Consider the following 27,942-nt stretch of genomic DNA (forward strand, 5'->3'; position numbering starts at 1 on the left):
TGAAACTAGTACTCGGGGGCAGAAGGTGTCTGTGTATCCCTGGCAGCTTCTCCCCTACTCCTCCTCCAGCCCCCCCCCACCCCACCCCCCTGCCATGAGAGGTTATTCTTAGAGGAGCTTCAGGAAAATATTGAAAATATTTGTATTTCAGGGACGCCTGGGGTGGCTCAGTCGGTTAAGCGTCTGACTTCAGCTCAGGTCTTGATCCCAGGGTCTTGGGATCGAGTTCCGCATCGGGCTCCCTGCTCCACGGGGAGTCTGCTTCTCCTTCTCCCTCTGCCTCTTCCCCAGTGTGTGCACGCTCTCGCTCACTCCCTCAAATAAATAAAATCTTTAAAAAAAAAAAAAAAAAACTATTTCAGAATTTCAGAGCAAGCTTCTCAGAGCCCCACGCATCTGCTGGCATCTAACTCTTGCTGCTTGTTGCTGTCAGAGCTGAAGCCACAGATGCTGGCGGGCACCGTGCCCTGCCTTCCTGCTTACGTCCTCTACATGTGCATCAGGCACGCCGACTACGTCAACGACGACCTCAAGGTGCACTCCTTGCTGACCTCCACCATCAACGGCATTAAGAAAGTCCTGAAGGTAGGTGCCCAGCGCTGGAGGTGGTGGTCGGCGGCAGATGGACGGAAGCCCGCACCTCCCCATAGCTGGGCTCTGTCTAGGCTCTCCTCACCCCTCCAGCTCGGAAGGTGGATGATGGAAGTGCACTTTGCCAATGGAGCCGGGATGCTCAGGCTCAGAAATGGCGGGAATCCGGTGTTGCCATCCGGCCGCCTCCAGGGAGCCCTGGTGCTTTCAAAAGCCTTGACCAGAGGTGCTAGGAGGACATTGTGCCTCCCTCGAGGGCGGGCTGACCCTGCCCTGCAATGACCTTCAGGAGCACAACCTGAATATAGGCCTTCTCCCAGACCTTTCCAAGGAGCTGGCTGCCTGCTGCCCAGGCAGGGTGGTGGCCCAGGGAAGGGTGTAGACATTTATCAGCTTCCGAAGTGAGGAGGCCCGGGCCGGGACAGGGCTGCTTACAGGGCACTGGAGGAACTCCACCTAAAGGCACTAGGCCCCTTACCAGCGTAGCAACGGCCAGTGCAATAAGAGGCTGGCCCGCAGGGAGGGGAGGCCGGGCCACATAGAAGCTATGGTGAGAGGTCAGATTTTTGAGGGAGATCAGCCATCCATAAGAGAGATTTGTTCCTCCCCACAGGCCCAAGCCCCAAGCAGCATTGCTCTCGGAGACTGCCCTCCGTTCTCATACGCACTGCCACTTTGGAGTCCAGACCAACCCCGAGACCCTCCGAGCCGCTCTCGCCTGCCCCGCCCCCCTTCTGGGAATGTGTCACACAGGCCTGTAGCTTCTAGCTTCATCCCAGCTTTGTCTCAGTAACTGCACCTCCTGCCCAATTGTATCCACTCCCGACTCTAAAGAGACATGCTGGTGACTCTCAGGTCTGAGTCTCCTGCCTCAACCCCTAACACGAGCTCCGTCCGGGGGCTTGGGCCAGTCTGGGCCAGTCGAGGGCTGACTTGAGAGGTCACTGCCTCAGGGAAACCTTCCCCCTTCCCGAATCAGCGGGCTCCGCTAGCATGCCCAGCCCTACCCGTCACTTTCTGTTCGACCCCCCGTTTTATTGTCATCGAAGCTCCTGCCTCTGACATTTAAACAGGGACAGTTTTAGCTGACAAAATGAGCTCTGTGCTGTCATTGGCCTGAGGACAGAAACTGTGTCATAGCTCTCTGGGCTGTGCAACAGCCTCTTTCACCACGTTATGGTTTATGGTCATTTCCCAGAGGGTTGAAACCATTAGACATCTGATCTCTAGATAAATGGGGTACCAGAATATTTCACTGGCGTGCTCTTCATGTCTCTTAGGTTGGATCACTGGTAGTTCAGAGCCTTCCCGGGGCCAGCTGCCCAGGGGTTAGCCTACAGCCCGGGGCTGCCACAGGTGTGTGCCACCGATCAGGGAACAGGGTGGGGGTCTCTGTGCCCCTCCCAGTAGTGAAGGAATGGTAATGCGGCCCCTTGACAGTGGATCTCGTCTTCATGATGGGCCATCGTGCCTGCTTGGGGCATGCTGAGTAATTTTGGAGACCTGGCAAGAGAGGTACCAGGTGGCCATGTAACCAGATGGGAGCCACTACTCATAACGAGGGGTGCCTTTTTCTTGTCACAGAAGCACAATGAGGACTTCGAGATGACCTCGTTCTGGTTATCCAATACCTGCCGCCTCCTGCATTGTTTGAAGCAGTATAGCGGGGATGAGGTGAGTGCTAACATAAGCCCAACCCACAAAGGGCACTTAAAAACCATTAAAGTACCCCAAATCCTCCGTCAGATCCTCATTTCCTTGGACACAGCAATGTGTGTTCTGCTCCAGGGCAGATCTCAGCTCAGAGATCGGGGGTGTCGTGGAAGGCAGCCCTGCTCTGTCCAAATGTGGTTCCTTCTACCCTGAGGAGAGGATGCAAGGTCTGTGGAGCGCCCTCTGGGACCTCGGGCTCTGGGCATGACTTCTTCTACCTGGTAGCTAGAAGCAGGGACAGGCAGGCCACAGTACAATCCCAGGAGCCCCAGAAAGCGCCCGGAATCAAATAAGTAGAATTGGTGGGGAAATGAGTTTACATGAGCCATCCTTCATCCAAGAGCCCCTGGGACTCTCCAGGGAGAGCCTTGTGACCTTAAATTTCAGAAGCAGCTGTGGAAGAGCCCCATTTCCATGAACGCCCGAAGAAAGCTTGGTCAGTTGTCTCATGCATAAGACTGTCTCCTAAGCCAGCCAAGTCGTTTGTCCGTTTTAAGGCAGACACCAAGAAGAGGCACAACATGATCGAACGACATTTGTATACCTTGACCTTAAGGCGCAGCTTCATACTTCTAACCAAATTTGATTCCTCAACCTGCAGCGCAACTGACTGCATTATTTCATATTCACCTCTGGACCTCAAGGGCCCAGCTTCGTCTGGAACCCACCATTCCCAACACCGGTCCCTGAAAGAACTGTGCCCATGCTCTGCATTCAGCCCGGTGGCTCGGTGACACAGGGCATGTCCTCGCTCCAGTAAGAATCCCACTCACCCCAGACACCACTCCCAGGCCCCTGGGAGTTGCCTCGACTTTTCCTCTCTCCCCTTCCTTTTTCACTTTTATTGAGAATAACATATTGGGGGGCCTAAGACCCGAAGCACAGTACAGCCAGATCTGTGTAGTCTAAATAAAGAGGGAGAAAAATATGTATCTTAGCTGTCACAGTGATTCCCTCTTTCACCTGCTTTTTAGTTTTTATTAATAAATGCTTTGTAGTATGACCTGGTTTGAGAGGCTTTGCTCGGGATGGTCGCCCTTTTGAAGACACTGATTTTTTTGGCTGCTCTTGGTTTACCTTGGCCTCTGAACACAAAGGGATGTTGGTCACATGAATCCTTTCGATATTAGCAATTCTCTTAACAGTTATTTCCTCGTTAGTATAGAAAGCAAAGAGGACAGGGTGCTGTAGCAGTGAAATCACTTCCATTTGTCTATTAATTCTGATACCCAACAATAGAATCTATGTAAAACTTCTCGTTGTAAAAGCATAATCTGACCCAGGGTCCTACTCCTTTAGTGGCTATGCATTTCACATTGTAAAGTAACCTGGCCTGTTAGGAGGATAATGGGACAGAGAATCAGGATGGATCCCTCTTTCCCTGGACCGGCTACCGACCTGGGTTTGCTGCTCTAGGAAAATCACCGCCTCATGATGTGGACTAAATGATTTAGGCTTTTTAAATCAAGCAGCGCCTCCAACTTCTCTGTCCTGCTGGGTTTTTGCTCTGCTTTCAAATTCAAGGGCCATCACTGAGGCCTCAAGGAACTGACAGACTCTTGTGGAACATCATATTAACAGAGCCTGATGGAGCCCCACAGATAGGGTGTCATGACCGTGACGGAGGCCTGGAAGTCCTGTTGAGCCCGGCAGACTACCGAGCCTCCGTAAAGCACCCTCTCTCTCTGCAGGGCTTCATGACTCAGAATACTGCCAAGCAGAACGAGCACTGTCTTAAGAACTTTGACCTCGCTGAATACCGTCAGGTGCTGAGTGACCTCTCCATTCAGATCTACCAGCAACTCATTAAAATCGCCGAGGGTGTGTTGCAGCCTATGATAGGTAAGCTGGCGCAGGAGATCTCCAGTGCTCGTTGTAGGGCCAGAAACGATGGTGAGCACTGCCTGCTTTCAGGGAAGCCGATATGTTAGCTGTGGCCTCCAGGAAACCAGAACCTTCCCATTGAAGGCAGCAAGGTGTGTGCTGTGTGCTCAGGAAGAGCTATGAAATCTTCCACAGGTAATAAATACACATTCAAAAGGTATAAATGCATATACAGTGAACAAATATAATCCTCATGCCCATATGTGTACTTTATTTGTGGAAAAATAAAAGCATTAAGCAGCGCACATGAAGGAACACAGTAGCAAATTCTCATGCAATAAGTATTGAGCACTCTATCCAAAGCAGTATATGGGCACTTAGCGTGAAATCAGAATTGAAACATAAGAGCTGTTTTTTAAGTTAAAAATGACACATACGTACATCACTCGGGATGCCCCACGAAGGCTGGGGAGGACAGTATCCCCTGCGCCTATGTTGTAAAGCTTCCCCCCGGGGTTCTTACAACACAAATTAGTTAGAGGTGAATTCCAAGTTGGACAGAGTCCTCCGTGCCTCCAGAAATGTATCATCTAGGATGGGTTCATTCCATATTCTTATTCCTGAGAACTCTCTTATGAGGCAGGTGTAAGGAGCACGGGGGATACTTCATGACTCCAAATAATGTGTTGGCAAATAGCATCAGATCTGCCGCTGGACACACCTGGTTCAAACCCTGGCCCTGCCGACTCCTAAGGTGTGGCCTTGGGCAAGTAATTCAACTTCCATATGCCTTAGTTTCCTCACCAGGAAATGGGTTGTTGGGAGATGGAAAGAAATACTGAGCATGAAGTCCCTGGCACATAGTTAAACATTGTGTAATAAGTGTAAGAAGACCAGCTAACCTAAGATTTATATGGTCAGTGTCTCATGGAAAAGAGCTGTTTGAACAACAGTAGGATGATGTCAGGGTCCAGGGCCAAGTCAGTGGGTGGGCCGGGACTAGACCCGAGTTGCTCAATTCTCAAACTTTGGACCTAGCACAGAAACCAGTACAGAATTGAGTTGGTACATGCCCATTATCTTTGTCCCATCACTAATGAATCTAAGTACAGATGTGGTCCAAGATTTCTTTTTTTTTAAAGATTTAATTTATTTATTCATAAGAGACAGAGAGGCAGAGGGAGAAGCAGGCTCGATCCCAGGCGGGACTCGATCCCAGGATGCTGGGATCATGACCTGAGCCAAAGGCAGACGCTTAACGCTGAGCCACCCGGGGGCCCAGGTCCAAGATTTCTATATGGAAACCTTATTCCATATGGACCCCAACACATTAGAAATCCGATGCTCAATGCTGTGAGTTTCTGAGCATGTCAAAGGATGGTGCCATCACCAAAACCCAAAGTGCTAAATGATCTGAGTGGTCCAAAAACAGATCTTCCCTAGGGCACATGCCAGCTTCTCCCATCATGCTTTTCTTTCAGTCTCCGCCATGTTGGAAAATGAGAGCATTCAGGGTCTATCTGGTGTGAAGCCAACGGGCTACCGGAAGCGCTCCTCCAGCATGGTAGACGGGGACAACTCCTACTGCCTGGAAGCTGTCATCCGCCAGATGAATTCCTTCCACACGGTCATGCGCGACCAGGGCCTGGACCCTGAGATCATCCTGCAGGTGTTCAAGCAGCTCTTCTACATGATCAATGCGGTGACTCTCAACAACCTGCTCCTGCGGAAGGACGTCTGCTCTTGGAGCACAGGCATGCAGCTCAGGTAGGAGGGGGGGTGCCCGGCCCGAGCCGCGTGGTTGGAGGGGCCTGCACTCGCCAGCTGGAGTCGGAGCCCGAGACCTTTGTCTCTGACAGTGAAATCCAGACCTGACTGATGGTCCTTGTCACAGTCAGTGTGAGACACAATTCCATCGCCTTTTTGTTTGTTGGTGGAATTCTACACCAAGACAGTGACCTGGTAAATTAGTTCAGAGCTTGAAAGACATTTCCTTACTCTAAAGATTGTAAAGACAGTGTGGGTGGGTCGGAGGGAAACATCGATGAGTTTAGAGACTCATGAAGGCTCACGTAGAAGTATGTTTGTGAATGTTAAATATCAGTTGCTTCAATTCAATAGATTGAATGCCTCATTTTCCATCAACTTACCCAGACACTTCACGTACCTCATCTTTGCTTGATTTTAAACACCTGTTCGTTCATGTATTCATTCAGCAAAACGTTACTGAGCGCCAGGTGCTTTTCAAGCTTTTGCTCCACGTGAGCTCATGAGGGTGAAGAGAATGATCCCACTGTTTGCAGCTGGGCGGCACCATGAACACACCAGGTGTGCTCATCCCAGTGCGTGAGGAGCCCTGGCCTAACACAGCTCACTTTGACCTCTATCTAAGGTACAACATAAGCCAACTTGAAGAGTGGCTTCGGGGAAGGAACCTTCACCAGAGCGGAGCCGTCCAGACCATGGAACCCCTGATCCAAGCAGCCCAGCTCCTGCAGTTAAAGAAGAAAAGCCCGGAGGATGCAGAGGCCATCTGCTCCCTGTGCACCTCACTCAGCACGCAGCAGGTATGGCCCCGGCACCCAGCCCGCCCGCCTGCCCACCCAAGTCCGTTCCTGCTGGCGGCTTCTCTGTGGGGGGGGTGACGCACAGCCTTCCTAGCCCCCTAGTGACACAACAGAAGCTGTCGTGGACGGAATGTTCCTGGGTGAACCGAAGACCGCCTTGGTCTGTGGAACTAGATGCCACCGTTCCCCCAGTAACTCTCTGGGCCCTCTTGCTCACAGAGAAAGATAAGGTAGTAAACCCACAAAACATTAAGCTGGGGTAAAACTGTAGTTTTGTTTTTGTTTTTAGAGAGCGCGCACATGCACGCGAGTGGTTAGGGGGAGGGGAAAGGGCAGAGGTGGGGGCGGTGTGGAGAGAATCCGAAGCAGGCTCCATGCCCAGGGCCAAGCCCACGTGGGGCTCGATCTCACGACCCTGAAATCATGACCTGAGCCGAAACCAAGAGTCGGACATTTAAGTGACTAAGCCACCCAGGCAAACCTGGTTGGTTTGTTTTTTAAGGTAAAAACATTTTTAAAACACAATTCTGGAATGTCTCTAACTAGAAATTTTACATTTTGTTCAGAAATGGGCAGCATCATGCCTTTGGCATTAACAATTATACTTTCATTATGGCCGTGTTTTCACTTAGAATCCATTGACATTGTTTTAAACAGTCATTAAGAATCTAGAGGCATTAGAATGTGCCTTTCCTCCCTGCCCTCCCCCAGCCAAATTGTATTTATACTAGGACTCGGTTGCTGAGGTGTTACCAGTCTATCAAAAGATAAATCCTGTCTACACACAGGACAACTTGCCCTCCATCATGAGTGTGCCTATTTAGAAATGGGCCAACACAAAGTGGCCTCACAAAATGAGACCAGTACAAGAAGTCAGACTTTTTTTTTTTTATTTGACAGAGAACACAAGCAGGGGGAGGGGTAAGACTCCCTGCTGAGCAGGGAGCCCGATTCGATGAGGGGGTCCATCCCAGGACCCTGGGATCATGACCTGAGCCACCCAGGTGCCCCAAAATCAGACTTTCTAAGCTAAATCATGCACCTTCTTCTCTCTGTCCAGCACCTAAAGAACAAAATCCAAACTCAGTATTGTAAATATACCTTTCCTTACCTCCCCCACTAACTACTAAAAGATGAAATGCCAAACTCTTGAGAGAATTGGTTCTTTCTATAAGTGTACTGGAAGTTTTCAAACTTTATCCCCCTTTTACATATTTTGCTTTCCGAAGTTTACTTCTAGAATTCAACTGGCATTTCTTGGCATTTGGGCAGGCTACTTCCACCAAACAATTGGTAAGCAGACAGGAGATTATCCTCTGTTCAATCAGGAAAAACTGTTCCTTTTATAAGTGATTTGGGGGGTGGGAGGAGGTAGGGAAGTATGATCAAAAAACATTTTTAGGGGTGCCTGGGTGGCTCAGTTGGTTAAGCAACTGCCTTTAGCTTGGGTCATGATCCCAGGGTGCTGGGATCGAGCCCCGCATCGGGCTCCTTGCTCAGTGGGGAGCCTGCTTCTCCCTCTCCCTCTGCCAGCTACTCTGCCTACTTGTGCTCTCTCTCTGTGTCAAATAAATAAAAAATCTTTAAAAAAAAAAACAAAACAAAACAAAAAACACTATTATCATCTAAGGTAAGATCTCCAGTACTCTGTAAGAAACCTTTAAATTACTAGTAGATAAGAGGCTGAGGATTTCAGGATTCCAGTTTCCTAGAATCATTATCTTTTAAGCCAGGTGCCGGTGGGTGGGTAGAGATGTAGGAGACTCGAGTGTAGTTAAGAGGGCTCTAGCAGATGCAGCCTCTGGTCTGTAGTTTACTAATTTTAGGCTCCTCTCCTCAATTTCACTCCAGCTCCAAGTTATGGGTCCTGTGTAAAGAAGAGTATACTCTTGTGCCAATGTCCTATATTCTTTGAAATTCAAAAGTTGTCTTATGTTCCTTTAGGTCTGTGCTAAGCTTTTGTTTTTGTTCCAACAGATTGTCAAAATTTTAAACCTTTATACTCCCCTGAATGAATTTGAAGAACGGGTAACCGTGGCCTTTATACGAACAATCCAGGTGAGTTTTAAAATATTAATTTTATAAAGTCCTGGTCCAAAACTAATATTAATTTTATAAAGCCCTCATCTAAAACTAATAAAGGAAATCGAAGTTTAGAGTTTAACTTCTCTGTATTAACAAATCGCTGGTTATATTCTAAGCCAAAAGACCTTACGTTCTAAGGCTTTCCCTTTAGGTAAATACTAACTATATCACCCATAAATAACTTACCTATATACACAAAAGCCTGAACTTTTATAAGCTCAGATTTTAAATGTAGTCTAAGTATTATTTGCCACTAACACGTCACTGAATTGTAGCACCAAGGGGAATTAACAAAGTAAGCAGAATATCAACCCCACCCATGAACTAAGAAATATTATTTTAAGAAAACAATCTGAGGGGTGCCTGGGTGGCTCAGTCGTTAAGCATCTGCCTTCGGCTCAGGTCATGATCCCAGGGTCCTGGGATCGAGCCCCACATTGGGCTCCCTGCTCCGCGGGAAGCCTGCTTCTCCCTCTCCCACTCCCCCTGCTTGTGTTCCCTCTCTCGCTGTGTCTCTCTCTGTCAAATAAATAAATAAAATCTTAAAAAAAAAAAGAAAACAATTTGAGCTCTTCAATCTTGTCTCTAAGACTCATAATATTTGCCCTTAGGAATATGCTTGAAAGAAAACATATTAGGGAAATGATTATTTAAATCTGTCTTGAGATTATGGGATTTTTTTTTTTAAAGCTGAGGCCTAGGTGATTTGGGCTGAATGCCTAAAAAAAAAAATTTTTTTTTTTTTTGTAAAGTGATAGGCGTTTATTAAGTGAAGGTAACAGAAAAAGCTCTCAAGAGTGAGAGGGGTCCCAACAGTGTTGCCAACAAGGGTCTTTAGGGTTGGTCTTTTATAGAAAGCTAACCAGGGAACTTAAATCCTTTTAACATTTCGATTAATAACACCTTCAATGGCTTACTTCCTTTTTAGGGTCTGGTTGTTCTTTGTTGGTCACAGGTGATTATCATAAAGACACCCACCCCACACGCCTAGGGCAGGGTGGTCCGATTTGTCCCCTTATCTCTGGTTACCCCACACCTCCACATTTTTGGGATTTCTGTGAGCCTAATCACATAGTCCCCTATCTATCTCTCCCTACCTAGCCCCACCTGTCCCTTACTCATTCCTCCCCCTGGAATGGTAACCCTAACTGCTATTAGGGAATGGAACAATGACTGCTCTGGCTGCTTCCTGCGGAAATGGGGTGGCGGGCTGTGTGGCAGTTAGAACCTATCCAGGGGTCAGTCCAGGGGCTTGAGGTATGGCTCCAGAGGGTCATGATGGCCAGCAAACGGTACATGCATCAGCACATGCAAAAGGATAAACATAAAACAAGTTAGGCTCAAAATTATGATCCCATCTCTTATATAAGATCCCCCAATTACCAATTTTGCCAAATAGATCAGTGGATATCTTGGTCTTATTTAATTGATCACAAATGTCTGCTATTAATTGGGACACCTCGCATGAGTTAACTGTAATGTTAAAACACCACATGTGAGGAAATTTTTCACACCCCAAATGGTGTAGCAATAGTAGAATGCCTCAGTTTTATGTGTGACTGTAGCTGACAGAATCCGCGTAATGAATCACATCAAGATGAGTCAGAAAGACCGTGACCATTTCTCCCGCTATATGTGGGGAACATCTTGAGGAAATACAACACTTTCTCAAACGTCTAAGCCTCTTTAGCCAGTGAAGTGTGATCCCAACATATGGAACCAGGATAAAAAGAAATGGATGAAAGTGATCAGAGGAGTCAGGAAAAGGGGAGTTAAAATGAGGGTTTATCCGAAAGATACTCAAGAACCTTGAGAACACATGGGGAATGAGAAGTACTTCCCTCTGATGTATGATTGGGATTTTTCTTCAGAGCGCCTTACACCACTGCCAGGTAGAGATCCAGAGATTGAGAAAATCAGCTATGTCAAAGAATAAATGAACTTTTCAGCATCATGTCTAAGTAGAAACCCGAGGCTGAAGGTCAAGGGAAGGATGCCAGGTCAGATGGAATCCTGTTCTTCTAAAAGCAGTGGAGGAAATGCAGTGACATGCAGAGCATAGTGAAAGCAGGCAGGGATTGACCGACACAGATACCTCAAAAAGGTGGGGTGCTGATTGAAAAGATCCAGTTAGGACGCAGCCACAGTCAGCTCCTGAAAGTGGAGGAAGACTTGTGATGACAAAAGAGAAGCCACTGGGCTCTCTGACTCCCCACGGATTATTGGGGAGCACTGATAATTTACACGAACCAAAGTACGAGTTTAGAAAGTCTTATCTGGTTTTAAATATCTAAGATACACACATCAGAGGGAGAACTGGAACTGCCTATATGTTGACAATGGCACTGTTTAGAAGAAGAGTCAAAGGTCAAAGAATTTTTGCCACATCAGACTTTGGCTTTGAATTAAGGGCAGAGGGAAAAAAGTAGCAGAGGTTGGTCAGATAGCCTCTGAAGATCCACAGAGTCAGATTCTGAGTTGTCTTCAGCTGCCAATTTCAGGCTGGCGATGCTATCAAAAAATTTGGGTTTTGTTTTTTGCCAGCTGTAGCTTTATGTTCTGTTTCTCCCTAGACAGAGGATACGCAGAGAAAAGGGTAGAATGATCCATGCCATCTTCTGGTACTTGAACACATCTTATGTGGGATAAATACTATTTGCCCGTTAAAGCATTTGCTTGGGTGATATGGACAGAACATGCTGACCTTTAAAAATGTAAATTTGAGGGGATTATTAAACTCACTGGAGGATAATTCCTATGAAATGACTATCTCGTGAATTTTAAGTAGGTATACGCACCTTTTGCTGCCGAATTATAGGTACTATTTAACTTTTCTCCATTTTTATACCCCCCTTTCAATCCTTTACAATTTCTTCAAACCCTTTAAAGAGTACAGCCTACTGATCTACCTAAGGTCGAGAAAGAAAAGGACATTAATTAAGTGCCGTGAAACAATTTTCATGTTTTATGTACACCTTCATAGGCTGTGTGACCAGGTTTGTAATAATAAATAAAGTCAAGCTGAGAGCGAGCTGACTGTTGAACTTCAGTGATCCTAGAGAGACCGTTCGTTCTGCTAGGGTCGCATCACAGCCACCATTTGGTATCTTAAATTAGTAACAGTGGTTGCTTATTTGTCTCTAAATGTCCTTGCTTCTGCTAAACTGTTCCCATTATTTCAAGCTACTTTTTCAAACTGTTAAAATTACTTTAAAATTTTGGCCCAGGGCCTGTGGGTGGTTCAGTCGGTTGGGCATCGGATTCCTGATTTCAGCTCATGTCATGGTCTCAGGGTTGTGAGATCGAGTCCCACATAGGGCTCCGTGCTCAGCACTGAGTCTGCTTGAGATTCTCTCTCTCCCTCTCCTTCTGCCCCTCCCACACTCCCTCTCTCTCAATAAATAAAAATTTGGCCTGCCTTTCATGTGATACCAAACACATGGAGGTTTTTAAACTGACAACTGAAAATTTAAAGTGTTTTCCATTCATTATTCAGGTTCACCTTTATGCATCCCACAGACACTGTAGAATCAACTCACAATCCTATGCTCACACTGATTTTGTTCTGAAAACCTGTTTCCCAGCACTTTTCAAATGCTCCTGCGTTATTTACTGACCTCAGCCCTACTTGGAGGCTTTTAGAAATGCGGAGGTGCTATGAGTGATAGTTACGTGTAACATGCAGATACTGGATGAGTTCAGCAGATAAGATCTCTTGGTCTTGGCTAAAACAGGAAAATGATGAAACTTCTAGAAAGTTACAACATATCAGAATGTCACTACCTGAAGCAATGGTGGTAAGTTTTCCTAATGAGGAAAAAATTTTGATAGCTTAAGCTAGTAGGAGATGACCCGTGTTTTTACAAGCTCGGGATGTATTGATTTCCCTCTTGGCAGCACTCATCGTTAACTAGTCTCCTTTGTGTAACTAGTGTCCTTTGTGTAAGGACAGCTCCACCTGGGTTCGTGGTTCAGTGGTTGATGGGATATGGACTGGCAGACGGAGCAAAGGAGCATACCGTAAAGATAACAGCGGCCAACACAGGACTCACCAAGTGCCAGAGACCATTCTCTGCTTTACATGATGTTAACTCTATCATTCATCACTCCTGCTGGGGAGCAACTTGTTTTCTGTATGCCCTCTATGTTTTGTGTTCCTCATTACTGCCTTTGTGTGCATTTAGTTTTTGTAGCGTACCATTGTGATTCCCTACTTTCCTTTTCTGTATATTTTTTAGTTCTTAGTGGTCACCCTGCTGATCACAACTAACATCTTAAACTTGTAACCACATATTTTAAATAATCCCAACTGAGTTTCAATAGTACACAGGTTCTGAGGCTACATACCTCCATCCCTCTGCCTTTATACTGTTACGTCACGTCTGTTGTACATGATCCCATCAACAGAAATGCATAATTGTCGTCTGCATCTGTATAAATTGTGTAGGAAGAGGGACTTACAAGCCAAAAGTACAATGCTGGCCTTCCCATTTCCCTATGTTCTTTATTTCTTCTTATGGCTTCAAGTTACTGTCCAACATCCTTCTATGTCAGCCTGGACTTTCTTTTGTTTCCTCTGCTTTTGTTGATCTGGAAGGGACTTCATTTCCCCTTCATTTTTGAAGGATAGTTTTGCTGGATATAGAGGTTTTGGTTAAGAGTTTCTTTCAGGGGCGCCTGGGTGGCTCAGTTGGTTAAGCGACTGCCTTCGGCTCAGGTCATGATCCTGGAGTCCCGGGATCGAGTCCCGCATCGGGCTCCCTGCTTGGCAGGGAGTCTGCTTCTCCCTCTGACCCTCCTCCTTCTCATGCTGTCTCTCATTCTCTCTCTCTCTCAAATAAATAAATAAAATCTTTAAAAAAAAAAAAAAAGTGTTTCTTTCAGGACTTTAAATAGGTTACCCCCACTGCCTTCTGGCCTCCATGGTTTCTGATGAGAAATCTGTTCATAATCTTGATGATACCTTATATGTGAGGAGTCCTTTCTCTCTCGCTGTTTTTTCAAGAGTCCCTCTTTGTTGTTGAGCTTTGATAATTTGACTATAATGTGTCTCAGTGTGAATGTTTTTGATCCTGTTTGGGTCTTTTTTTTATTCTGCTTGGAGTTTGTTGAGAGTCTTGGGGAGGGGGGCACGGGTGTATGTCTTTCATCAGATTTGGGACGTTTTTAGCCATTACTACTTCAAATATTTTGCTGCCCCTTTCTCTTTTCTCCTTCTGGAACTACTATAAGGTATATGTTGGTATGCTTTATGATGTCCCACAGGTCCCTCAGGTTCTGTTCACTTTTATTTTTTTTTTCCTATCTGTTCCTCAGACTGGATAATTTCAATTGTGTTATCTTCAGGTTCACTGATCATTTCTTCTGCCTGCTCAAGTCTGCTGCTGAACCCCTTTAGTGACTGAAAAGTTTCATTTCAGTTATTATACTTTTCCTAAAATGTCTGGCTCCAATAGAGGATATGTGTCCTTTTAAATCTTCCAGTTAATGCCACTGGAGGAAGCCACTGTATCCCAAGAGAAGCCAAAATCACGGCAGGCATCTGTGACAGTCCCTCAGGGAACACCAGACCAACAAGTGCATGAACCCAGATTTCCAGAGGACAAGGTCCCACTGCCTGCCCTACTGCACTGGCCAGCTTCTCCCAGAGTGTGGGCCTCTGTCCCTGCAGCTGCACGGGGGCTGGAGACTGGGATTAGTGGCCGGTTCACATATGCTGCTCCCTTAGCAGAGATAAGCAGCCTCCCCCTTCATCAGGCACTCTCCTGCTTATCATAAGAGTCTGGTCAGGTTCCAGAGTTCCAAGATATTTGAGAGCAATTGCTTTTTCCAGCTCAACAGCTGCTTCAATGGAGGGACTGAGCCCCCGTGCTTCCCACTCCACCATTTTGTGTGATGTCACTCTCCCCCTTCCAGTTTACAGATGAGGAAACTGAGGCATAGATAGGTTCAGGAATTTGCCCAGGGTGGTGCCAGATCAGAGCCCACGGTCTTAACCCCTTCACCACAGTACCTCTCCACACGATTTGCACCTGAAGTGTATTTTTCTATTCTCCCTTCGCTTCGCTGGAAAACTTTTTTTAAAGACTGCCAGAATTCGGGGAGAGCTTAAGGTCATCAGTGCTCCAACAAGCCGAAACCAGGGTTCCCTCTCCCTGCCGAATGCCACAGGGACAAGGAGGCCACGTTCTCCTGAAGCCCAACCTGTCTTAACAGATATTTCCGTGATACACGCTGATTCACTTTTGTGAGTTCCCCTAAACTGGCTTTCACGTGGTCTTTCACGTGGTCTTCCTCTTCCCCACAGGCGCAGCTACAAGAGCGGAATGACCCTCAGCAGCTGCTGCTGGACTCCAAGCACATGTTTCCCGTCTTGTTTCCATTCAACCCATCCTCGCTGACCATGGACTCAATCCACATCCCAGCCTATCTCAATCTGGAGTTCCTCAACAAGGTCTGACAAGGCGCAGTCCCCCCTGTGGCTCCATTTCCAGTGACAGCAAGAAGGAAGCCTCTACCGTACAGTGAACTGAGGGGTCTGTTAAATCTGTAAAAGACTGCGAGCCTGTGCAGAGGGCGCAGAGTGCTGAACTGTACGGAGTAAGACACATCTGGCATTATTTTTTTGTACGTACTGCTCAGAATAAAAACACTTGAAATATGGAAGTTTTTTTTTTTTAAGTATATGATTTCAGTCTAAACAAATACACATTATAATCATCTACCACCACCCAGGAGCCCCCACGGCCATATAAAAGGTGCCCATCTTTAAAATGGAAGCTGCCCAGTTTTGGTCTTTGCATATAACTGGAGGATGCCCAAAGTAAAATAATACTAAAAATATGTCAAGTAAGTTGCCTTCAGAGGACTTTTAACAAATAATGGTACTAATAACCATGATGCTGTCGCATGGCGGGTGACATTTCCCCAGGTCAACGAACCACCGGTGCAAATGAGTTTGTGGGGAGATGGTCTAAGAACAAAAGTACAGGGCTTGGGCCTTCTGAGAAGTTTTTCAGAAGTATTTTGAATGCCTGGTGATGCAGAGACAGTGGTGTAACTAACCTCCAAGCATTTTGAGGACTGGTTTCTAAAGCAAAATCAGGAGACTCTGTCCCTCATATGCTTAAACCCTTTTTGCATAGTCTTGGGTTTGTGGAAGAAAATGCTGTGGTCCCAAACGTAAAGTGTGAGCAACATGGAAAGACAGTCTTTGTTTTCAGTGCTAGTCCATGTGCTTCCGGAGTCTACAAAACTTTCACGAAAATCTACATAATCTAAATATTAGAAAAGAACACCAACCTTTGTTTTATTTACAGATGAAAAACCAAACAAGTCAGTATGAAAGCCTGTAATCCCTTAATGCCATAAAACTTCCGATAAAAGCATCACATAATGCACTGTATTTCCAGGTAACCAAAACAGTAAAACAAACTTGTCTTGAGAATCAGATTATTTGAAAAACTTTCCAAAAATCCAGTTCAGGGATTATCATCATCCAAAAGTTTTTTTGGGTTTGTGTGTATGTATGGGTGTGTGTTATTTTTAAAGAGTGAGAATAGCTTAGGTCAACACTCCCTTTTCAGGTTATTTTCAACATTTTTTATTTTTTCAAAGATCTTATTCATTTGAGAGAGCACAAGCAGGGGGAGCAGGAGAGGGAGAGGGAGAAGCAGACTCCCTGCTGAGCAGGGAGCCCAATGCGGGACTCGATCCCAGGACCCCGGGATCATGATCTGAGCTGAAGGCAGATGCTTAGCCAACTGAGCCACTCAGGTGCCCCTATTTTCAACATTTTTTTAAATATACCACATAAACATGGTAAATATCTCAGCTTTGAAAAAAGGATTAAAACAGAGTATTCAGTAGAATATGACAGATTTTATGTTTGCTGCTTTTATAGGTTTTTTTCTTGCCTCTTCAACAGTAGGCGTTCAATTAGAAAACCCTGCATATTCTCTACACCCACTTTTTAGTGATTTTTTCCATATTTCTAGTAGATAGCAGTATGTTGTTCCCATGACCAGAACGAATGGTGTTTGTAAAACTGAGAAGAGCCTCTATGTTACATCAAGAAGATAAGATTTCTCCATGAATGGTAGGTAGAACATCCCCCTACACACACACACACACACACACACACACACACACACACACACACACACACACACGCATGCAACATCTGTTACTGAGCCAACCAACTCAAAAAGCTCCCGGAAACACAGCACACTCCAACCCCTGAACGGTCCTGTGTCCTTTCAGCTCCACTTGCACCCCATTTTTGTGGCTGCTGGGGCAGAACAAGGCCCAGCACCTGGGCGAAGACTCTGGAGCACCCTGTCCAAATCTATGACCTCAGCATGACATCTCCACAGTAAACATGGCTGGCTCATCTTGGGTATCTGCAGAGCCGTGCCTGTCCCCCCCCTTCGCCTGGTACAGTTATGTCACCTGAAATCCACAACGCAACCCCCCTCAACCCACACCCTGACTTCATTTGGAAGGCCAGTCTAAACCTACTGGGTCGGTGGCTACCTCTTTTTAAAGTTGTTTGTTCAGTATAATTTGCTGCTTGTTGCACTTCAGTTAAAACTGAGTCTCGCGGGGCGCCTGGGTGGCTCAGTTGGTTGAGCGACTGCCTTCAGCTCAGGTCATGATCCTGGAGTCCCGGGATCGAGTCCCGCATCGGGCTCCCTGCTCAGCAGGGAGTCTGCTTCTCCCTCTGACCCTCCCCCCTCTCATGTGCTCTCTCTCTCTCTCTCTCTCATTCTCTCTCTCAAATAAATAAAATCTTAAAAAAAAAAACAAAAAAAAACTAAGTCTCGCATGTAAGGACTGACCTTAATCTTCAAGATAACCCCAAATGGCCTTGTTTAGAGTGTGTTAAAGAATTTGAAAAGCAATGATTCCATAAATGCAGTGGCTTGTTATCCTTACGTTCTGTCTTATACCCTCATTCTCTCCCTCTCTGTGGGTCACCACTGCTCTCACTGTTCATATTAGGTGCCAAGGACTCATTGAATAAAAGCTTGGCAATTAGAATAAATATGGGGGGGGACACCTGGGTGGCTCAGATGGTTAAGCGTCTGCCTTCGGCTCAGGTCACAATCCCAGAGTCCTGGGATCGAGTCCCGCATCGGGCTCCCTGCTAGGCAGGGAGCCTGCTTCTCCCTCTGCCGCTGCCTCTCTCTATCTCTCTCTCTGACTCTCATGAATAAATAAATTAAAAAAAAAAACTAAATCAAGAAAAAGACATTTAAAAAAAAAAAAGAATAAATATGGGGGGAGGGTAGGGGGGTTATGAATTGTCCTCTACCTAGCCCAAGAAATGGCAGACTTAGTTCTTTTCCAGAAGAGAGAGGCATTTCACTGGAGCTGTACTTAATTTATATATGCTTTAAAAACAAATAGTCTTTTATAGAGTACTAACAACAAAGACAGCAACTGGTTTATGTTTCAGTCGGCCCTGTTTAACTTAACACTTGGAGACTGGAAGAAGCATCTTCAGAAAAACTTTAATCACTTATTAGCATTTTTATTCTTTGCCTTTCTAAAGTTAAACATTTTCCAACTTCATGAAATCAATGACTTCACGTAAATTCAACATCAAGGTTTGAACTCCGCACTAGATACCTGTCTCTCTTTTTTATTTAAAATTTAGTTGACACCCCACTCACCATGTGCCTTGGGCAGTTACTAAGATAACTGACTTGTCAATTATTTCTTGGAAATACGAGTTGCCGTGGGAAGAATTTTAATGTTCGACATCATGGTGGAGTTTTGCTTTGTCTCTTGAAACATTAGAAGCATTTTAAAGATTAAGAATCAAATATTTATAAACAGTCTGTGTTTTCAGCATCACAGGGGACCTCTCTGTTTACCGGTAGTAATGTGTGCGATATACATATTAGTAACTTGCTAGAGCTGACAAGCATATTCCCTCCACTCATTCTCCCTGGATCATGTAGCTGCGGTTAGCTTTATGGTATCTGGACAGCAGGTGAGACCCAAAGGTAAATAGATTGTTTCTCCCCTTTCCATGGAGCATGTCCAAAGCCGTTTCTTCCCTTGATTTTCCTATACTTGAAATTTTCAGGCTTTTGTAAAAACAAGACAAAAGACAAAACCAGGAACTTGGAACACTTAGGAAAAAATTAACCCTGGTACCGTCAATTCACCACTCTTTACTTACAGCCTTAATGCATTAGCATTATAGAAAATAAATTAGAATTCATTTCTTTTGCCTAGAATATATGTAATTGTTGTCATACGTTTGACCTTCTAGGCAGCAGGGATATATCCTGAATTGAAGCTCTTTTCTCCTGCCTATGGGACTGAGTAGTCACTACAGTGTGACAGCGTGGGGCTGGACCCTGTCCTTTTTCCTCCTAGAATATTCCTCTGCAGTCAGTTTCTCTAATTTCCTGCATGAGCCGAATAGCCAAAATTCACTTTTTTTGCACACACTGGTGCCATAATTAGAGAATTAGGGGGTATAGAAAAATTAGAGGTTAATGGCAATGACAAATATAGGACTTGTTTTTCTCTTATTAGATCGCTACTAAATATTGGTTTTCCTAAAGAAATTTCTAATGCTAATAAAGGCGATTAATCAGAAATGATTTTAAGCTACTTTCTAAAATGATATTGTATCAGAAACAACCCAGATTTGGATATAACATTTTGCCAGCAGCTACTGTTTAGATGAAAGTCTGCTTCTCCGAAGAGGGTTCACATCATATTCCGGGGTGAATCTAACATTGTAAGAAGAAATACTACTGATAAAAATATTTTTTCATTTTGAACAAATCTGTAAACTATACCTTTGTTTATAGAAAAAAATGCTTGTATTAGTTACTATAATGTTCAGCTGTGGATAAAAATTTGTGGAAATAAATACTTTTGAATGAAGTACTGTGCCAAATCTAAGTGAAATTTAAAACTCCGCAGCTATACATTGGCTGAAAAGCTTATTTTTAATGCCTGCTTGAGAAACTTCATTCTAGGACCTACATTCAAACATGTATCATGATCATTTAAACCAGGGGTTGGCAAACTTCCGCCTGCAAGTTGGGGGTGTAAAATAACAAGACTTACTGAGCAATTACTTCAAAGCTGCAGAATTCATACACAGTAGTTTGGTATAGGAAAAGATGAGTAGATCAGTGGCCTGGGACACAGAGCCCAGAGACCAACTCAATCGGAGGTGTAACTTTGCATATGGCGTAAGAAAAAAAAATGGAAAATATTTACAAGATCTGTATGGAGGAGTTTATAACATAAGTGAAACATTGACAACCTGGAGAAATTATATCACATTTACGGATAAGAAGACTCAAATACCCCAAAACTGTTGTCAGTTGTCTCCAAGCTGATCTACATAAAGAATCAAAAAATCTCCACAGTTTTTTTGGGGGGAAAATAGACAAGCTAATTCTAAAATTGATATGGAAGTGCAAAGACCCAAGGATAAGGAAGACCTTCCTTAAAGGGAAAACTTTCCTAACAAGTATCAAGGCTTACTATAAAGATGGGAGACGTGTGGAAATGGCCCAGACCAGTTGGCCAATGGAACAGAATAGAGAGCCCAGAAACAACATACATACAGGAACATGGGTAGGGTGTTTCTTACCTACAGGAGCACACACCAAAATCACCTGGAAATCTTTAAAACCTAGGTCACCAGCCCCACCTGTAGGTATAGGATAAGGCTTCTCCAGGGATGGTACCCTTAAACATCCATCACTAGGAACCACAGTGAAATACTTCATGGCACAGAAATACCAGTCAGTGAAAAGTTACCTCTAAAACCCAACCTCCATGGGACGCCTGGGTGGCTCAGTCAGTTGGGCATCTGCCTTCGGCTCAGGTCATGATCTTGGGGTCCTGGGATGGAGCCCCACGTTGGGCTCCCTGCTCAGCAGGAAGTCTGCTTCTCCCTCTGCCCCTACCCCCTGCTCATGCGCACGCGGGCTCTCTCTCTCTCTCTCTCTCTCCAAAACCTTAAAAAAAATAATAAAACCCAACCTCCAACCTAAGGATAGACTCACCTTTCTTCTGGGCAGCTGATGGAAGAATAACCTCACTCTTCAGGAAAGCCTTCACCTCATACCCGGAGAGGTCTAGGCTTACCGTCAAGGCGTCAACAGGAAAACTGTCTGCGAAGAGTCAAACTTCATACAAGACACACTTAACTACTTAGAGTTGAGAAAGCAAAGAAGCCCAACATCCGGGACCTGGTCTGGCACTTAGGGCGAGGCCTGATGGTCTGAGAAGCTGGACTGGCCCTCCCAGCCAGGCCAGGGTGTCCTCCCCTGGTGCCCAATCTCACAAAACACCAACATCAGGCAAGGTTGCTCTGTGCCTGTGATGAAATGAGACAACACAAGACCACTTGACAGTTTTGTCTAGGGACAGAGACAAGACCACCTGCAAACCACTCAATCCCAACCCTGCCCTCTCCCAGCAATAGGAGTGAATGCAACCTCACCAGCAGCCGGGCTAGTCTAGCTCGGATCTGCCTCCTCCTAGAGAGGATTTCCAAAGACTTGTCCCTACTTCCAGACAGCACCCAACCCAGAGTGAAGCTCTGCTTTTCTGGACCCTCCCCAAGTCACCGAAGCAGCTCCTAACACCCTCTCACTGAGCTGCCTCTCCGTTCCCTAAGCTGTGCCCCCGGGAGTAGTCTCCCTGTTGCAGCCTGTATTAAAGCCCACACAGAGTAAACAGAAAATGAGGAAGTTCAGCAAATCGGTGTCTGTTTCGGTCTACATTTCGTTTCTGTTGTGCTTGTTTCATAACTTGAACTTTCTGAAGAGTAGGTATTTGTTGTAAGGGCAAAACCACACCTAAGCTAATAATCGCCTTTTCTAATTATCAAAAACTGAAGTTATCCCCAAAGCAGATTAACAGTGAGCACATATGTAATTTTCCAAACTACTCAAGATTAGTAAACTCGCTTGTCTCATTCAGTCAAATTCATATACTCACTTTTTAAAATTGTCCTAGCTTCTACTGACTTCACCAGCTTTCCTGTTTCCAGTACTGAAACTTCTAAAGCCACTGCTGCTTAAGCTACCATTAATTTTGAGTGCTATAGGAAGTTTAAGCATAGGAAAATTACCCAGAAAAAGTGGGAGATAAGGCTGAGCCTTGATATTTCTGAAATCCTAATGAAATCATAATACTAGAATTTACAGATTTACAATAGAGTCGCTGACTTCAGTTTTATGCTAATTCTACTTTTTTCCCAAAAAATAAGTACAGAAAGAAATAATACATTTTAAAAAGAGTACCGAAAGCAGGGCACCTGGTTGGCTCAGTTGGTTAAGCGTCTGCCTCGGTTCAGGTCCTCATCCTAGGGTCCTGGGATGGAGCCCGGCATCAGGCTCCCTGCTCAGTCGGCTTCTCTCTCGGCCCACCCCAACCCCTCCCCCGCTTCTACAAGCGGGGAGAGGCTTGTGTGCTCTCTCTCTCTTAAATAAATAAATAAAATCTTTTTTAAAAAAATACTGCAAGTTAAATGTCTAAAAGTAATGACTTCACATCTTATGAGGTTTCACATCTAGACAAAAAAATTATAAAATAACTTTGATATACACAGTGTAGTGCGATATATAATGGTTATATGGTTAAACATGAAAAGGACTACATATTTTAGAAAATAATTTGCTTCAGATAATTTTAGGCTTACTTGAAATATACTTTTTCTCTCATTCTTATATTGATAAAGTTAAAAACCTACAGAAAAGTCATAAAAGTAGAACAATAAACAACAATATACTCCTCATTTAGATTCTCTAATGGTAATATTTTGCCATATTTGCTTTCTCTCTTTCTCTACCAGGGTATTTATATGCATTTTTTTCCTGAGTCATTTGAAAATGCAGACATCATGACTCTTCACCATGCTCATTCCTAAGAATAAAGGACCATCTCCCACATTACTAATAACATAATCAGGAAAAGTTACATCAATACAACTATCTCATATAACTGATATTACAGTTCCCCCAAATGTCCCAATTCTATTCTTTAGAGTTGCTGGTTTTTATTTTGTTTTGTTTTGTTTTGTTTTGGGGTTGTTTTTAATCCAGGTTTCAGTGAAAGATCCTACATTAAATGTAATTGTCATTCTCCAGCTCCTTTTATCTGATACCATTCCCAGGCTTTTTTTGTTTCTCACAACATCAACACTTTTGAAGAGTTTAGGTCAGTGGTTTTGCAGAACATTCCTTAATTTGGATTTGTCTGAAAATTTCCTTAGGATGAGATTCAAGTCAGACATTTTTTTAGGTGGAGTTGTGTCCCCAATGCCTTGAGGGGGTGCATGGCATCAGTTTGTCCCATTATTGGTGATGTGAAGCTTGGTCATTTGGTTAAGGTGGTAACAGTCCCAAGATTTCTCTATTGTAAAGGTACGTTTTCCTCTTCGTGATACTCTGAGACTACGTAAAATGTCTTTACATATATTTACATGTTTTTATATGTGTAAACCTTTTACCAAATGGTTTTAGGATCCACCCATTTTAGTGACATTTCTAATTAGAGAAAACTTAGTAAATTTGGAGGGACTTGCTGCCAGTGATTTGCAGGGTATCAGGTGGGAGATTGTGATACTTACTGATGGTATCTTAATAAATATGTGAAAGGCAAATTGAATAGAACCTTCCTTCTCTTATTAAAGGACACTATATCCCTAATCACTAGTTGTACAGACCAAGAATTTTCTCTGCATTTGAATTATTAGAAAGTTTTAATGAAAAACCCCATAACTTTTATTTTTTTATTTTTATTTTTTGGCATGTTTGGAGGGTGGCATATCTTTTTTTTTTTTAGACTTCAACTGTAAGATTTTACTACTATTTTATTTTTTTAGTTTCAGAGTTTAGTGATTCATCAGTTGCATATAACACCCAGTGCTCATTACATCAAGTGCCCCCCTTAATGCCCATCACCCAGTTACCCCATCCCCCACCCACCTCCCCTCCAGCAACCCTCAGTTTTTTCCCTAGACTTGAGTCTGAAAAACCCCATAACTTTTAAAGATCTCTTTATTTCTTCTACCCCTGTATCTCACTTTTAGGCATAATTCACTTTACATTCTCTTCTCTGGTTTTTATTTTCTTCATTACAAAACACACAGTTGACTGGCTTAAGGCATCTCCTAGGGGTCTGGGACCATGTCTCCCTCCCCTCCCCCCCACTGGGGGTGGGAGACTACTGTATTAAGGTCTGCATTAGAAAAATAAGGTGGTTTGATGTTAGAAGGACAGATGTGATATAGCAAATACAGCAAAATGTTAACAATTGCAGAATACAGGTGGTGGATGTCTGTGTGTTCACTGCATAGATGTTTCCACTTCTCTGTATGTTCAAATGTTTTCATAGTAAGAAGGAGGGACTTAGTATACTAACACCTTGCAAGAAGGCTACAGGAGCCTGAAAGCAGGAGTCTAGGGCAGGCACACCCTGAGGGTTCACAGAAAACCTCGAGGCAACCCACCGCAGCTTCCCAGGCACGGGAAGCTGACCCTCCCGAGCCCTGGCGCCCTGGCTCTCCTGCTCGCCCGGTCTCAGTGCTCAGCACACACTCCATCACCTGGTTCCTAGAACTCAGATTGCGCAGTGGTCACGTCATCATCGACCAGGGCTCACAGTTACAGCGGCAGAGGCCTCCCTAACTCTCCCTCATCTCCAGCCTAGCCCGCTGCCCCTCATCTCCCCGCCCCGGTCCCCAGCCACACCTCGCCTGAAACGTTTTCATAATCCTCTCAGGCTCCGGGCCAGCGGCGCCGCCAGCAACGGGGCCCGATCATATAAGGAAAATCCTGCGAGCTCATCTGCGGGCTACACTGGGGACTCGGGGACGCCCTGCCCTCCGACACTCGCTACCCAACCTCGGACGCCAATCGCCCCCACCCCCGCCCGGCGCCACGTCTCCGCGTCTCCCCATCTCCGGGTCTCCCGGTCTCCCGGTCTCCCGATCTCCCCACGCCTCTCAGGCCCAGGGGCCTGGGCCTCGGCCCCTCCGCGCAGCCGCACCCCGCCGCCAGCGACAGAGGCTCAGCCAATCCCCTCGCGCCGTCCTCCGCGCCCCGCCCACCCGACTTCCGGCCCCGCGCCGGCCCGCTCGCCCACGCCCCCTCCCCTCGAGCCCCCTCCCACGCCGGGGCCATCTTGGTGTCGGGATACCTGGTCCAGTGATTACGATCTGCGGGATGAAGGGGAACATTCATTACGGGATTACGGGGTGGGGGGGCGGGTTATCGAGGCCAGGGGTACGATGGACGGGGTAGAGTCAAGTCACTGTCTCGCTTTGGAAAAGGGAGGTGAAGTCTTTAAAGGCAAGAGTGAGGAAGGAAGGCGCCGGCAAGGCACGCTCTCTTCTGCAAGGCCGGCGGCTGGCAGAGTTATGGTTCCCACGCGAAGGCACGCGGAGGGTGGCGTCTTGCCCAAGGGGCGATGAGCTCCGACCAGCCCGCCAGAGGAGAGGCGGAGGGCGGGCAGCCGGGCCCGGGAAGTGGGTGAAAGGGCGGAGGCGGGGCCCCTCGGGGCGCCGCCCCTGGCCTTAAAGGCCGGGAGGTGGGCGGGCGCCCATCCTCGTCGCTGGAGGGGAAGCCTTGCGTCCTTGCTCGCTCGCAGCCATGGCGCTGCTCCGAGGTGAGCGTCGGTGGGGTCTCTCTGTAGGGGGCTTGGTGAAAGCCCAACCCGGAAGGATTGTTGGGGTCAAGGAGAAAACATACTTGTAAGGCACTAGCGACAGCGATTTCGGTGCAGTTTCCAGCTGAGGGTCGAGACCAAGGTTTGCTTCTGACCTTGAAGGTCATTACCCTTCTTCGCGCAGACCCCCCCCCCCTCCCCCACGCGGTCCGTTTTGTTTTCAGCTGTTAGGAAAGTTCGGGCGGCGCCGGAAGCACCGGGGGCCTCGGGCGGAGGGCTGCTTCGCAGAGGAGTCCCCACCTCCGAACAGGTCCTGGTTGCAGAAGTCTTACGGGGACGAATAGACGGTCTCTTAGGGTCTCCAGGGAATTTCTGCCCCAGTGACCTGCTCCGCCACATGCTTGGTGGCATTCTATTGCAAGAACAGCTTATTCCCTTTCCCTTCCATTACTTTAAATTGATTCCAGGAAAGTGCAGTCACTAAGTACATAAATTCTACGGTTATTAACTTTAAAAAAAAAAAAACCCTGTAAACTCCCTTCTCATAACAAATGGTCACAGTCAATGGAATTTTAACTTTCAGGAACAAGAAGAACCAATCCCCCAGTTTTTCTATTAGCATGCATCCCGTTGCACCCAAGGAATCGTTCTCTTACTGCTATTTGGCTTTTTTGGGAATGTTTGTGTATCCTTTCAAGGCAACTAGGCGTGCCTGCCAAATCTATAAACAGAAATGGATGCTGTAGGAGTAGTTTTCCTTAATTTGTCCTGCTTGCTGTCTGTAGTTTCTCTAAATGAGTTAATATTTAACCTGAGACAGGAAGGCAGTGTTCCGGTTTTGCGTTCTAGTGGGATTTTTTTTCTGTGCTGTCACATCAGCGCATTTTGCAAGTCCCTTGGCAACCACTGATCGTAATTACTGTCTACATAGTTTTGCCTTTTCCAGATGGCATATAGTTGGAATCATACAGTCGGTAGCCCTTTTAGATTGGCTTCTTTCATTTACCAGTGTGCATTTAAGCTTCCTCCATGTGTTTTCATGACTTGACAGCTCATTTATTTTTATTGCTGAATAACGTTCTATTATATGGATGTCCTACATCCATTCACCTGCTGTACGACACCTTGTTTTCTTACACGTTTTGGCAATTATGAATAAGCTGCTATAAACATTCGTGTGCAAGAGTAGTGATTGCTAGATCATATGGGGAGGATAGGTTTTGTTTTAGTTTTTCTAAGAAACAGTGAAACTGTCTTCCAGAGTGCTTGTCTTTTGCATTCCCGGCAGCAACAAAAGAGTTTCTTTTGCTCTGCGTCCTCACCAGCATTTGGTGGTGTTGGTGTTTTGGATTTTAGCCATTCTAATAGTTGTGTAGTGGTATCTCATTGTTATTTTAATTTGTATGTCCGTAATGACATAGGATGTTGAATATATTTTTCATATGGCTATTTGTCATCTTTATGTCATCTTTCATGAGGTGTCTGTTAAGAGTTTTTACCCACTTTTTAACTGGGTTGTTGGTTTTCGTTTGTTGAATTTTAAGATGTATTTGTGATGAGGGAGTAGAAGGCTAGCTGAAGACAAAGCATAAGCTGGACATCCTGCAACTTCCCCCCACCCCCCACTCCTGGGTGGGCCCTGTGTGACATTCTTCCAGGAATCTCCCAACCATCTTCATGTTAATACCTTGCTAGAGGGGAAAACAAGGGCAAGGCCTCTGGTATCTTGTAGGTATCTTTGTAGATGGGTCCTTGTTAGCATATGAAAGTTCTTTTGAAACCTCCCTTTTCCTTACGTCCCCAACTCCCGAGTATATATAATCAGCCACTCCACAAGACCTTGTTGCAGCAGCTCTCTCTGCGCGGGTGCTGGTATCGTGGTTAAACCACCGTTTTGCACCAAAGACTTCTCAAGAACTTTTTTCTGGGTCGTCGGCTCCGGACCTTATCCCACCAAAACTCACCTTCCAAAACCACATCATTTGTGTATATTGAATACCAGTCGTTAATCAAATAAGTGTTTTTTTAAATACTCTTAGCTTGTGGCTTGTTCTTTTCATTTACTTTTATGTGTCTTTTGCAGAGCAGAACTTTTTTTTAAAGATTTTTATTTAACAGAGACACAGTGAGAGAGGGAACACAAGCAGGGGGAGTGGGAGAGGGAGAAGCAGGCTTCCCGCTGAGCAGGGAGCCCAATGTGGAACTCGATCCCAGGACCCTGGGATCATGACCTGAGCCACCCAGGCGCCCAGAGCAGAACTTTTTAATGACGTTCACCTTACCACATTTTTCTTCCATGGATCAGACTTTCGGTGTTGAATCTAAAAAGTTATCACCAAGCCCACGGTCACCTAGATTTTATCCTATATTATCTTGTAGAAGTTTCATAGTTTTGCATTTTACATTAAAGTCTATGAGCCATTTTGAGTTAATTGTTGTGAAAGGTTTACGGTCTGTGTCTAGATTTTATTTTTTATTTATTTTTGCACGTGGATGTCCA

General features: G+C 45.4%; 2 protein-coding genes, 1 long non-coding RNA gene and 2 other non-coding genes across 8 annotated transcripts in view; 2 read left to right on the forward strand and 3 right to left on the reverse strand.

Annotated features, from left to right (window-relative positions):
• The window catches only part of MYO5B (myosin VB), a 334,482-nt gene extending 319,036 nt beyond the window's left edge, over positions 1 to 15,446 (forward strand). For all 4 annotated transcript variants that reach the window (XM_078060351.1, XM_078060352.1, XM_078060353.1 and 1 more), the window contains 7 exons: positions 434 to 585; positions 2,176 to 2,265; positions 3,996 to 4,146; positions 5,610 to 5,895; positions 6,521 to 6,695; positions 8,673 to 8,753; positions 15,088 to 15,446. In XM_078060351.1, the coding sequence (XP_077916477.1) occupies positions 434 to 585; positions 2,176 to 2,265; positions 3,996 to 4,146; positions 5,610 to 5,895; positions 6,521 to 6,695; positions 8,673 to 8,753; positions 15,088 to 15,240 (1,088 nt within the window). In that variant the 3' untranslated portion in view covers positions 15,241 to 15,446. The remainder of the gene's footprint in view (positions 1 to 433; positions 586 to 2,175; positions 2,266 to 3,995; positions 4,147 to 5,609; positions 5,896 to 6,520; positions 6,696 to 8,672; positions 8,754 to 15,087) is intronic.
• An 8,899-nt stretch (positions 15,447 to 24,345) lies between these two features.
• LOC144379773 (uncharacterized) lies at positions 24,346 to 24,849 on the reverse strand. The gene is made up of 2 exons (XR_013443150.1): positions 24,776 to 24,849; positions 24,346 to 24,735 (listed from the first exon to the last, which is right to left on the reverse strand). It is a non-coding gene; the product is annotated as an uncharacterized LOC144379773 (long non-coding RNA).
• Positions 24,351 to 24,429, reverse strand: LOC118526828 (small Cajal body-specific RNA 18). Its single transcript, XR_004912836.1, has one exon.
• On the reverse strand, positions 24,508 to 24,649 carry LOC118526824 (small Cajal body-specific RNA 17). Its single transcript, XR_004912832.1, has one exon.
• A 446-nt stretch (positions 24,850 to 25,295) lies between the features above and the next one.
• The window catches only part of ACAA2 (acetyl-CoA acyltransferase 2), a 32,079-nt gene continuing 29,432 nt past the window's right edge, over positions 25,296 to 27,942 (forward strand). The window contains exon 1 of the mRNA XM_036078213.2: positions 25,296 to 25,442. Within this exon, the coding sequence (XP_035934106.1) occupies positions 25,427 to 25,442 (16 nt within the window). The 5' untranslated portion in view covers positions 25,296 to 25,426. The remainder of the gene's footprint in view (positions 25,443 to 27,942) is intronic.

This window comes from Halichoerus grypus, chromosome 13 (assembly GCF_964656455.1).
Source record: "Halichoerus grypus chromosome 13, mHalGry1.hap1.1, whole genome shotgun sequence".
In the NCBI taxonomy this organism is placed as follows: domain Eukaryota; kingdom Metazoa; phylum Chordata; class Mammalia; order Carnivora; family Phocidae; genus Halichoerus; species Halichoerus grypus.